Source organism: Stenella coeruleoalba, assembly GCF_951394435.1.
Source record: "Stenella coeruleoalba genome assembly, chromosome: 2".
Lineage (NCBI taxonomy): Eukaryota > Metazoa > Chordata > Mammalia > Artiodactyla > Delphinidae > Stenella > Stenella coeruleoalba.
This window is the reverse complement of record NC_137147.1, coordinates 165,026,406-165,038,432: the sequence shown is the minus strand read 5'-3', so window position 1 is coordinate 165,038,432 and position 12,027 is coordinate 165,026,406. Positions and strand designations below refer to the sequence as shown.

At 40.0% G+C, this 12,027-nt stretch overlaps 1 protein-coding gene across 17 annotated transcripts in view; it reads right to left on the bottom strand.

Annotated features, from left to right (window-relative positions):
• The window catches only part of PARD3 (par-3 family cell polarity regulator), a 637,508-nt gene that overhangs the window by 217,757 nt on the left and 407,724 nt on the right, over positions 1 to 12,027 (bottom strand). For all 17 annotated transcript variants that reach the window (XM_079913062.1, XM_079913076.1, XM_079913072.1 and 14 more), the window contains one exon: positions 6,631 to 6,858. In XM_079913062.1, coding sequence (XP_079769188.1) covers positions 6,631 to 6,858 — 228 coding nt within the window. The remainder of the gene's footprint in view (positions 1 to 6,630; positions 6,859 to 12,027) is intronic.

The window sequence follows — 12,027 nt, the reverse complement described above, 5'->3', positions numbered from 1 at the left end:
ACTGAATGCACATCACTTTCGAACCACCGTAAAGTCCAAAAATCCTAAGCGGAACCATTGTAAATTGGGGAGCGTCCATACCCAGTTGGGGCTTTAGAAAATCAAAGGAAAACTAGATTGTTTGGGAACAAGTGTCTTGAAGAAGGAATATGATAGTAGTCCAACGTACACAAGAGGGTAGGGGACAGTCAGGGCAGTGAGAAGATAAGCCTCACAGACAGTGCATGGTCTGGGAGAGAATGCACACGGGAGCTTGAAGGACTGTGAAGACGGTGTGATCCCGGAGCTTACTCAGCCAATGTAGAGACAGTCGGACCAGTTAGGAGATCCTAATAGTAACTTCAGATATTAAAAAATGAGGATTGGGGCTAGATTGGACAGAAGGAGAGAAATTAGGAGATTTCATGGGGGAAAAAATAAGAAACCTCGGTAATGGAGTGATTACACAGTGAGATGATGATTCTAAGTTTCTGGGCCTGGAGGTACTAATGAGAAAAATCACGACATCATCATCCATCTTTACATGTGAGATGCTAAGCATGTAAACGCAGTCCCTCCCTTTCCTCTGGCTTTGCCAAGCATCGTGATTCACCTGGAGTCTTGCATTATGATCACAGAACCAGTCTTGCCGCCAACACTGCTACTTACCATCCCATCCCCAATAAGCCATCCCATACAGCCCTAACTAGCGTATTCCTTTACTTGAAATTCTTCAAGTGCTCTTTAAGGTCCTTAGTATGAACAAAAATGATTTAAACGAGGCTGTCTGTGATCGGTTCTCTGACTACGTCTTAAACCTCACTCCTCACCATGCCCTCACCCGCAGTGCATACATGAACCTTAACAGGATGATGGCGGTCCAGGGGTGGTCCCGGCTCCCTATGTTTCCTACGCACCCACTGAAGACCACTCAAGCAATAATACTCACCTAAAACAATACCTCTTCTGGGAAGCCTTCTCCCACCCCACTCAACTTCCACATGGGCTGAGTGGGTCCCCCACGGTTTGGTGCCATGGTAACCTGTGCACTACAACGGCCCTTAACCATTAACCACACTGCTTCTCAAGTGTCAGTTTATCCACTGGGTTGAACCACCCACAGCCCCTCAGGAACTTAGAGCTTAAATATCAGATTTTAGGTACTACAACTCATTCATACTCTATAGTAGTTTCAGTGTAATGGCTTATCCCACTCAGAAATTTGTTTAATATTCTAGAAAACTCACAGGACTACAAATCAGAAGGCATGCATTCTATGATTTTGTTCCTAAGTACGATCTTGGTCATCTGTTTACATACTTTTTCCTTATTAAAAAAATGCTTAAAATGAGGATTCTATAATTCAAACACTTCAGATGTGACTTCTCATCATACTTTTAGCTTAACTTACTTTTCACTTAGAAAAAGAAATGTAAGGAATAGATAGCGTCAGCTACTTCACATGCTTACACCTCTACTGCATTCAGAAATTTCCTAAAATCAAAGCTCCTTTTCTTAAACTGCAAGTGATACTTAAGTATACAAATTGGCATAAGAGGATAAGACAGGTTATTCTTATTCCCAGCCCTTCAGAACAAATATTTTTTATAGATCAACACCCAATTAGCCATTAAGATAGATTAATCAAATGGGAAATCTTTTACAAAGTACTTCGACTTTGAAACCCCTATACTGAATTCTTCCACTACAGATTAACAGTAATCTAATGGGGTGTCTTAAGATAACAACCTAGTTTGCATTTTTTTTGCTCAAAATGTAATGACAAAAGGTGGCTAGAAATGTGGAGGATGCTGAGAGTAGAAAGTCTGAGATATTCATGCAATATCCTATTTGAAGCTAATAAAATAAACAAAAATTCTCCTGGAAGCTTTCAGATTAGCTGATTTACTGACATAAATTCAGTGTCTTCTAATCTCACACTGCTAACCTAAGTTATGTAAATTTTAGAGCAGTGCTTTTTTTCTGATCTGTTAAGAGTACTATAAGAAAGTAGGCAAGCTACTCAAAAGCAATCTGGCTCTATGTTTTCAAGGCATACAGTTCTCACATTTAAAATTGTAAACTGGATAGATCTTAACATTGAGAAGTACAATTAATAGCATAGTCTTCGGTTTTGTTGTGTTTCACCTCCTTGACCTGGACAAAAAGCTGTTACTGAATTGATAGGAAGGCTGACAATTTGGCAACTTTTAATAGAGAAAAAAAAATGGGACTCTATATTTTCAAAAATAAAACAAAGCAATGTTATATAGCATCCATGTTCTTGGTTCCAACGGAAACTGATTTATTATGGGGGATGGAGGAGCTCCTTGCTGGGAGCCAGGCGGGGAGTGTGATTTGCATAGAAGAGGGAGCAGATTGTAGATGCCCTGACCTGTCAAACACAGGTAGGACCTCGGAGATAATGGGTCCCAGAATACAAAGCTCCATCTTGATCCAGACAGACACACACAATGTGGAGAGGCCAGATGGATTAAATGAGAGACAAAAACACTGGCTTCTGCCATCTCCACAGGAAGCACGTAAGTGTTACAGAAGATGACAGATACCAGATACCACATGGATCCCGCACCAGTCTCCTGGCCTCCATTGTTGTGTGCATGCCACAATTTCGATGCTGCTGAGAAGAGGCGAGCCTGTTCCGAGCCGTAAAAGAGAGTCACCCGGGAGGACCTCGAGCCGACTGACAACAGCATTCAACCAGGCCTCTGCCTAAGCGCCTTTCCTGTAAAGTGGGAAAGGGCTGCACAGGACAGAAACAGGCAGCTGGGTGGTACAGGTAATGCCGCCCCCATGTTTCTAGGGTGCGCAGACTGCATCCTCACAGGACAGCCATCTAACAAAGACTGTCTGCCCAGACAGGGTCCTCTTACAGAGCACCGCTCAACAGTGACTCGGCATCTTTAATTTAACGGCGGCCGTAACTGAGTGCCCGGAGTTCCACCTCCGTAAAAGAAAGGCCCTTGTACAAGGCCCTTTCTTGTACGGAGTGTCCCACAGAGCACGAGGACGGCAGGGCCTAGACATGTGGCCAGAGACAGCTCCCATATGGCAAGGATGCCGGGCGAGGCCGCACAGGTGAGGGAGGCACAGGCAAGGATGCCCAAGGGAGAAGCACAAGCAGAGGATGAAGAGCATAAGCAGAAACGCAAATGCACACAGTGGAAGAGAGTGTGTGGATCACACCGTGAGAATCCACAGCCTGACTCGGAAAAGGATGGTGTTTAGGGAACTAGAGGAGGAGCTAGGCAAGCAGGGCTTCCTTCTCACACCTGTACCTAGTCATACGTAAAGGTGACAGTCTCATGACCACCAGCAGTAACACCAGCCTTGAGAGATTTTTTTTTTTTTTTAAAGAAAAACAAACAGTTTGCTGAGGCACTGGAGGTCTCAGACATGCAGGTCCAGCGTGGGACACAAGCAGGAGGAGTGAAATGTCACTGCTGCCCCGAGCGCCACAGCCTGAGGCTTGCTGTGTCTGGGTGTGTGTCTCTCACAAACAGTGGGGCTAGTCAAGCAGGAGTCCATTTACTGATGTCACAAACAGTCACTGACTCCAATGCTTTGCCGAGCTCTGAGCCTGGTTACGCAGGAATAAGACACGGTGGTGTCTTTCTTCGTGGACTTTACAGACAATGAGAGAAGCAGGCAGGCAGGACGGAGGTCAGTAAGTGAAGGGGGAAACAGAGTCATGGAAAGTTAAAACTGGAAAGGACCTCAGAAATGGAACCATCTAAACCAGAGCTTTTCAAACTTTTTCTGGAAAACTGCGAACTTCCTTTTTTTTAAACTTAAAATTGACAAAGAACTACAATGTATGAAAAGTGATTTTAAAAACCCAGGACTAGGGCCTCCCCAGTGGCGCAGTGGTTGGGAGTCCGCCTGCCGATGCAGGGGACACGGGTTCGTGCCCCGGTCCGGGAAGATTCCACTTGCCGCGGAGCGGCTGGGCCCGTGAGCCATGGCCGCTGAGCCTGCGTGTCCGGAGCTTGTGCTCTGCAACGGGAGAGGCCACAACAGTGAGAGGCCCGCGTACCACAAAAACAAAACAAAACAAAACAAAACAAACCCAGGACTGGGAATTCCCTGGTGGTCCAGTGGTTAGGACTTGGCACTTTCACTGCAGGGGGCTCGGGTTTGATCCCTGGGTAAGATCCCACGAGCCGCACGGCACCCCCGTCAAAAAATACAAGTAAATCAATAAATAACACATGATTGTTGAGGCGACAGCGGGGTGCGGGGGGGCTGGTGACTTTGACAGAGCCCACCCACTCAGGTGCCCATGTGCTTCCCAACTCCCTGAGACCACCGAGGCTCCACTCTTCACTGGCCGCCGCCACACACAATCTGAGCATCAATGACCTGGGCGTCCAAAGCTTCCGTTTTACAAGTGAGGGAATTAAAGCTCAAGGATGTTGAGCAACTTGACCCAAATCCCAAATGGGTGAGAAGAACGTGGATGGGATGTAAGTCATCTGGACCCCAGGCTCACGTCACCCTACTCACACAGTTTTGACAACCTGCACTGCAAACATTTGAAATGTAGAAGAGTTGCCTTTCTCTGGCCATATCCAAAGTTCACCAGGCTGGTCTGGAAAAATACATCCTGAAGTCAGGACTTTGGGAAAACCCAGCACTTTGGGGTCGCAGGTGCACGTTGTCACAGTGTCTCTCTCAGCTCTCGTCCAGAACTTTCCCTGCCCTTCACAAATCGTAGTGTGTCGATTTACTTGGTTTTGTCTTGATGATAGTTGAATACAAAAGTTTTCAAATAAAATACTTAAATCTGTTCTTTCCAATTAAAAAAGGAAACTAAGTTTATAGAGGGACAAATTTAGATGTTCACACCAGTGGAAAGCTCTGGAGGCCACAGAATTAAGAACATGCCTGGTACTGATAGCTATTCCATCCCCTGTTGCATATTTCAAATAAGTGATATATGTGAGAAAAGTGCATTTATGAGGGAATTTAAATAACATTTTAACCAGAACAAGAAAACTCAGCAGCATAATCTGTGCTTACAAAAACAAATATGGAGGTGCCAAAGCACTGTATGTCTTATTAAATATGCACCCGGGACAGAGGCAAGATCTCTAAGTGATACAGGGTCCCCACCCTAGAAAGGCAGCACAAGTAATACTGGTAAGGCTGGCAAGGAACCACTGATACTCCAAGAGGGTCGAAAGCTCATATGACTCAGGATCTTGGAGACCAGGACTGGCAGCAAAACTAGGAAATATGTTCTTCATCTGGGAGCAATGAGCTGCATATATTTGAAATCACTGGCTGCATGGAGTGAACAACTGTCCAGATTTAGACTGAGAAATCTGGGGGAGAAAGCAGTGATCCTCTCCTAAGCTTTGCTTTGTGTGTTACATTATGGCAGAAATATTCATCTTCCGAAACACATTATATCTGATAGGCAAAGATTATATAATTTTGCTTTAAATCTCCTCAGAATGTGATTTTCATTTCAAACTCTCCTTCCCCAGCACAGTCTTCCTTAGGTACGTGTGATCAAAGTGGTTCACCCAAAAGTTAAATTGTATACAATCCACCTAAATGATCTCTGCTTTAACCTTGGGCAGTGGTGTCTCCAGCTTTTCCTCTCTTTTTTTCCCCCCTTTAGCTTTTCTTACAATGGTTAGATGGGTAGAGTCACTTTGAAGTTAGAAAACTAAAATGTGGTTTAGTAGATACGAACAATATAAGTTAATCAACAATTTTTTCTATTAGGACTCTAGTCCTTTCTCTTCTAAGTAAATACACTACTGAGTTTCTTCCTTATGTTTAAATTGAACGGCTATTTTTATACCATAAATATTTAACTACAGTGACAACTCCCTGAAGCATACGTTTGTACGTATTTCTAAATGTTACTTTTTTCTCAATATACTATGGAAAACACATTGCTCATTCATGGTAACCTTTGACTTTCAATAATCTTGGTTTAAAATATTTGGCAATTTGGAAATACACATACACAAATATGTCTTGCTAGCTCAGTTCAAGGAAAGCAAGAGGAATTCATAAAAACAAAACAAAAATATGTTATCAAAATCACAGATGGTTACATGTACTCATTTGAGATCTATTAAAGACATACTATACAGCAGTGGTTTTCAAATATTTTGGTCTCAGGATACCTTTATACTCCTAAAATTCATTAAGGACTCAAAATTTTATGTGGGTTATGTCTATCAATATTTATTAAACTAAAACTGAGAAAGTTAAAAAATACAAATTACTTTATAAAAAATTATAGATTTCATGTTAACAGAAATTATGGTTTTTACCAAAAAAACCACTGTATTTTCCAAAAACAATTATTGAGAACAATGGCAAATCTCTTTAATATCTAGCTGAAAAGATTCTTCTATCTTCTCTGCATTCAGTCTATTGCAATATCACATGACATGTTGCCTCTAGAAAACCCAACGGTACACTTGTGAGAGAATAAGAGTAAAAAAGGTAAACAACATCTTCTTATTATTATGAAAATAATTTAGATCTCTTAGATCCCTTTGAAGGGATGCCGGGAACCCCTAGGGTTCCCTGGAGCACACTTTAAGAACTGCTGCTCTATAGAGATGCCTGGCATGGCCACTCTTTCAGACATTGTAAACTTACATGTCTCCATGCCTTCATCGTCATCATCTGCCACAGGTTTATCATAGGACTTGTCAATGGCAGCTCTGAAGCTTTCATTGCATCCCCTTCCTCGGATTATCCGCGGCCGCGGGCGATGGAAAGGAATGTCCCCATTCAAAGTCACCTCAGCGACTGCTGTCTGCAGACTCTCTAAAGAGCTTGACTTCTTCAGACCCAAGGAAGGCCCCACATCTCTGCTGGGAGAACCTTGGAGGTTTGCAAAAACAAAATCTTAGTTAGAATGAGTGGAGAAAATTACATGTCTGAATATCTACAGATTGTGGAAAATATCAGGCACATAAATTATTTGCTCAACGTCAACTTCTGGAATGTGGGTGGCAAGATATAAAAAGTAAAGTAACAGTAACTAATTTTAACTTTTCCCAAATGTATATTAAAGTAGGTCTATTTTCTCTATTCTCATTAGGAAACACTCTGCGTTATTAGTTTCCATTTTTAGCTTAACAGATGAAATCTCTGTCAAATCATTTGCTCCAAGTTACGTCAATAATATAAAAGAGGCAGAATAACCCAGGAGCTCATTTGAAAAGCAGGATGATGAGAAGGCTAAGGGAAGCAACCAAGAGTAAGCTTCAAAATGTAGCTGAAATCATTGTTTGGCAGTTTAAAGTTATTTACAAGATAGAAGTGAAACTTTCACCTCAATGAGTTTCATCAAGCCTTTTCCTCATCATGGTGCAAGTTCGGACAACTCAGCGAGTAAGAAAAGCACAGGAGACCACGTGTCACCCATAGAAACAGGGCACCCTGGCACCAGGTAGAAACCTAATTCTGGAAAATGGTAGTTCTCTTGGAAAAGCAACACAAAATCTGAATAGAAACAAACTATATAAGGGAGAGAGAGAGAGAGAGAGAGAGAAGTAAGGGAGAGAGGACTCAAGAGCTGGATGTGAGTACTTAGATCTCCAGGCCTGCAAAGAGAAACAGGTGATGAACAGAAGGAACAAGACATCACAATTACCAAGAAAATTTCATAGGATGGCAGGGGAGAATTCAGAGGATTAAAAATGCGACTCTGGGGACTTCCCTAGTCGTCTGGTTGTTAAGACTCTGCGCTCCCAATGCGGGGGGCCTGGGTTCAATCCCTGGTCAGGGAACTAAGATCCCACATGCCGCAACTAAAAAAAGATCCTGCATGCCACAACGAAGATCCCTGTGCTGCAACTAAGACCCAGTGCAGCCAAATAAATAAATAAATATGGCTCTGTGACTTGAGGATCTAGGGCAGGAAGTCCCAAGATGGTAACCAAGCTTTAGAATGCAATCAAAATGGATTTCTTTAACCAGGTATGACAACCTCATCCATCACTGCCTGACCTGGCACTCAGAGGTAGATGAATTTAGCGTCTAGATGGCTGAAATGCCAGCCACCCCCAGCTGGGCAATCCAGGTTACAGAACTAGTTCTTCACTTATACTGCTAAAAAGACAGGTGCAAAAAAAAAAAAAAAAGGGGAGGGAAGGAGAGGCTGGATAGTTTCTCTCCATGTGGGGCCATCAGCCCATATGTGGATCAATAATTAAGGAGTAGCCTTGATATGTTATCACTTAGAAGACAAATAGTTCTGACATGGGCTTTCCATTGCTCAGAGTATAAAACAGAATAAAAATTAAATTGGGAGAGTCAAAACAAGAATTATCTTTTTAAGATTCATTTACATGACACCTTTCACATGATTTTCACAATAGGGTAGTTTTAAGTTAGAATAAGTATGTTAAAATGTAACGTAGGCAGAAAGGCAGACAGATGACTCTAAAAAAGAAAAAATATTCTATAAATCATTGTGCTTGGGAGAAAAATATGATTTATTTAACTTTTTCCATGCAGGTTTGTATATATTTGATTATTTATTTTATGACAAAAATTCACAAGAATTATTTCTTTCTAGGATGATCAATCTTACTTTTTCTCTTGATAGCCCCATAACTTTTGACAAGTTCATGTTTTAAATACCCATAAAAGTCATGTCACAGGAAGGAAAATGAATTTTGTTCCGAAGAATGAAAGAAAAAGTAAGAAATCAAAGAGAATGGGAAAAGATGATTCCTGGGTAGGGACATTTACGTTCACATTTTCTAGAATTAGCACTAGGAAGATCTTTTTCTGAATAAATCATGCCTATCAATTTTCATAACTTACTAGTTTCATTCAGGTCCTATAAACTTTTATAAGGCAAATATTCAGTACCTTCTTGGCTTCATAAAGGACATGTTTATGTACGGATGCATGTATGTATCTATATGTATCTATGCATATATCTCCAATGAAGATTTGATACTTCCAGTAAAGATTATCATAAAAACATAATTTATGGGCTTCCCTGGTGGCTCAGTGGTTAAGAATCCGCCTGCCAATGCAGAGGACACGGGTTCGATCCCTGGTCCGGGTAGATCCCACATGCCGCAGAGTAACTAAGCCCATGTGCCACAGCTCTTGAGCCTGTGCTCTAGAGCCCGTGAGCCACAGCTACTGAGCCTGCGTGCCACAATTACTGAAGCCCGAGTGCCTAGAGCCTGTGCTTCACAACAAGAGAAGCCACTGCAATGAGAAGACTGCACACCACAACAAAGAGCAGCCCCCGCTCGCCACAACTAGAGAAAGCCCACATGCAGCAATGAAGGCCCAACGCAGCCAAAACAAAACAAAACAAAACAAAACATAATTTATGTATGAAAAGTTAGCTGAGATTTGACTTAAGATACTCAGAGCACTAAACGCTTTAATAATTTCAGATATGGCATGAGTATTTATTCAAATAAATGTATATATTACATGTATATAAATATTGATACATGTATAGATAAATGTATATATGTATTTATTAAGAAACAAAACACAAGCAAATCAGGGATAAAAAAAAATGATGGAATTGTAACTAAATAAGCAATAGATATTTTGTAAGCATAATTGGGAGCTTACCTATCTACTCTTTTCTCTAAATTCTTAACACTGTAGTATAACATTCTGGCAAAATGTTGATAATTATATATGGTGGGTATTGGGTATATGGTAGGTTAATAAACTACAGTCTTTACATATGGTTGAAAATTTTCATAACATCTATAATTTGTGCATCTATAACAGCAATCAGCAAACTGTGGGCCAAATCTGGAAAATCTGACTGGAACACAGCCATGTCCATTCATTTGCATATCCTCCATGGCTTGCCTTCACACTACATCAGAATTAAGTAATTGCTCCAGGGACTGTTTGGTCTACAAGATCTACCATATTTACTCCCTGGCTCTTTACAGAAAGAGCTTGCTGACTCTTGATCTATAACATGGATTTCATTCATGCAAGTGGTATGTTTGTCAAAGAAACTTTAACAGAGATTTTGTTAAGTAATAAATTAATAAGATTCCTAAATGAGGACCACTGAGATTCCTAACATCATAAACTTATCATTTAGCAGCAATAAAAACTGAAAATATCTCTCACTATATAAAGTAGGGGCAAGAGAGTAGTTTTATTTACACACAAAAAAATCAATGTCTCTAAATTTTAAATTATTTTAAATAATTTTTAAATAATTTTAAATAATTTTTAAATTACTTTAAATGTAAAATAATAATTTAAAAATAGTATTTTGAAGCTCCTTATATAAATCTTTCAGGTCATTAGGACACTTTGCTTATTTTTTATACTCAAGGATTAAACTATTAGAAACACAATTCTCTTATTCCTGTTCCTCCTTTTCTTGCAGAAAGTAAATTTACCCCCCAAATATCATAGAAGATTCCTAAATCCAGGAATAAAGGGGGAAATCATGATCATACTATTTTCCTAAGGTCTATTTTTCTACTCTTACCTACTAATACCTCTCTCACCAAAAAAAAGGAGAGGATGTCTTTTGCAAGGGCAAAGGGAAATGGAATTCAATTTTCATTATGAAAGGCTTACAGCTAGACAGATGATCTACACTAAAATGCCACGGTGACTCTACCAAAAACCTTTGGACTAAACTGTAAAATCATGATAATCTTAGCAATTCAAGTGAAGTGAAGAAAGAAAAATAACTGAAAATCTCTTCACTGTCTAATACTGGAGGATGGGAAGGATTCAGTGTAGATATTTTATTCATTGTAGATTTAAAAGCAATAGACCAGAAAGTACTTTGATGTCTATGTAATAATTTTTTGTCCCAAGTTTTTCCAATTTAATTCGGTAAGATAGATCACATATAGTATTTTATAAATGCTTTTTATCTAGGATCTAACTAACATTCTAAGGCACTATGAAAGCAGATGATTCAATTAGATGATAAAAATCTGTCTTCTCACCATGAAAGTTATTTAATGTTTTCAGCTGAAATCTGGATATTATTTTTTAATCATAATAAATTGTTCTTTTCCTGTTAGTGAGTTGGTTAAATTAACTATTTTCCTTACTTTACCTAATTGGCATATTATATAAAGTCATGTTCTTTAATCTGAGCAGCTCAATTTGTTTTTTATAAACATTAACTTGAACAGGGGTTACTTCTTGAAAAGTACTGAATACCATTAACTCCAAAAACGAATTACTAATTTACATATGTAAACTATCAAATAATGTTTTTCTTTAGCCCTGCTTCAGAATTCCAATGAAATGCTTTGTTTTGATAAAAGAAATAACTACTTAATAAGGGCTGAGGCTATTGTTAATTGCCCTGCACTACAGTTAATCCAATGATTTATTGGATGTAGTTTTTACAATCTATCTTTACAGAATGTGAAAACTCCAACCACGTCCACAATTATCTTTACATATGTACGTGGGATACACATTTTTCAAGAAGCCTAAAACTAATTACTACTGCAGGTTAAAAAGGTGAATTGAAGCCAATTAGTGCTAAGTGGTGTAACTAAATCATACTGGAGCTCGAATAATTAAAACTCTATTCCAAACTTATAATAATAAATCAAAACGCTCAATTGTACAAAGCACATGACTTTAATTACACATAAAGACTTTCCTCTGATCATTGTCATAAAATAACATGTAAAATCTACTATCATGTAAAACCCAGTTCAAAATAATCCATTGTTTCTACGGAATGATTTAGGCAGCATCTTAGAAGCAAGCCCTAAATAGTTAAGAAGAAAAAGAAAAACAAAAACAAGGGCTTCCCTCATGGCGCAGTGGTTAAGAATCCGCCTGCCAATGCAGGGGACACGGGTTCAAGCCCTGGTCCGGGAAGATCCCACATGCCGTGGAGCAACTAAGCCCATGTGCCACAACTACTGAGCCTGCGCTCTAGAGCCCACAAGCCACAACTACTGAGCCCGTGAGCCACAACTACTGAAGCTCACGTGCCACAACTACTGAGCCTGCGCTCTAGAGCCCGCGAGCCACAACTTCTGAAGCCCACGC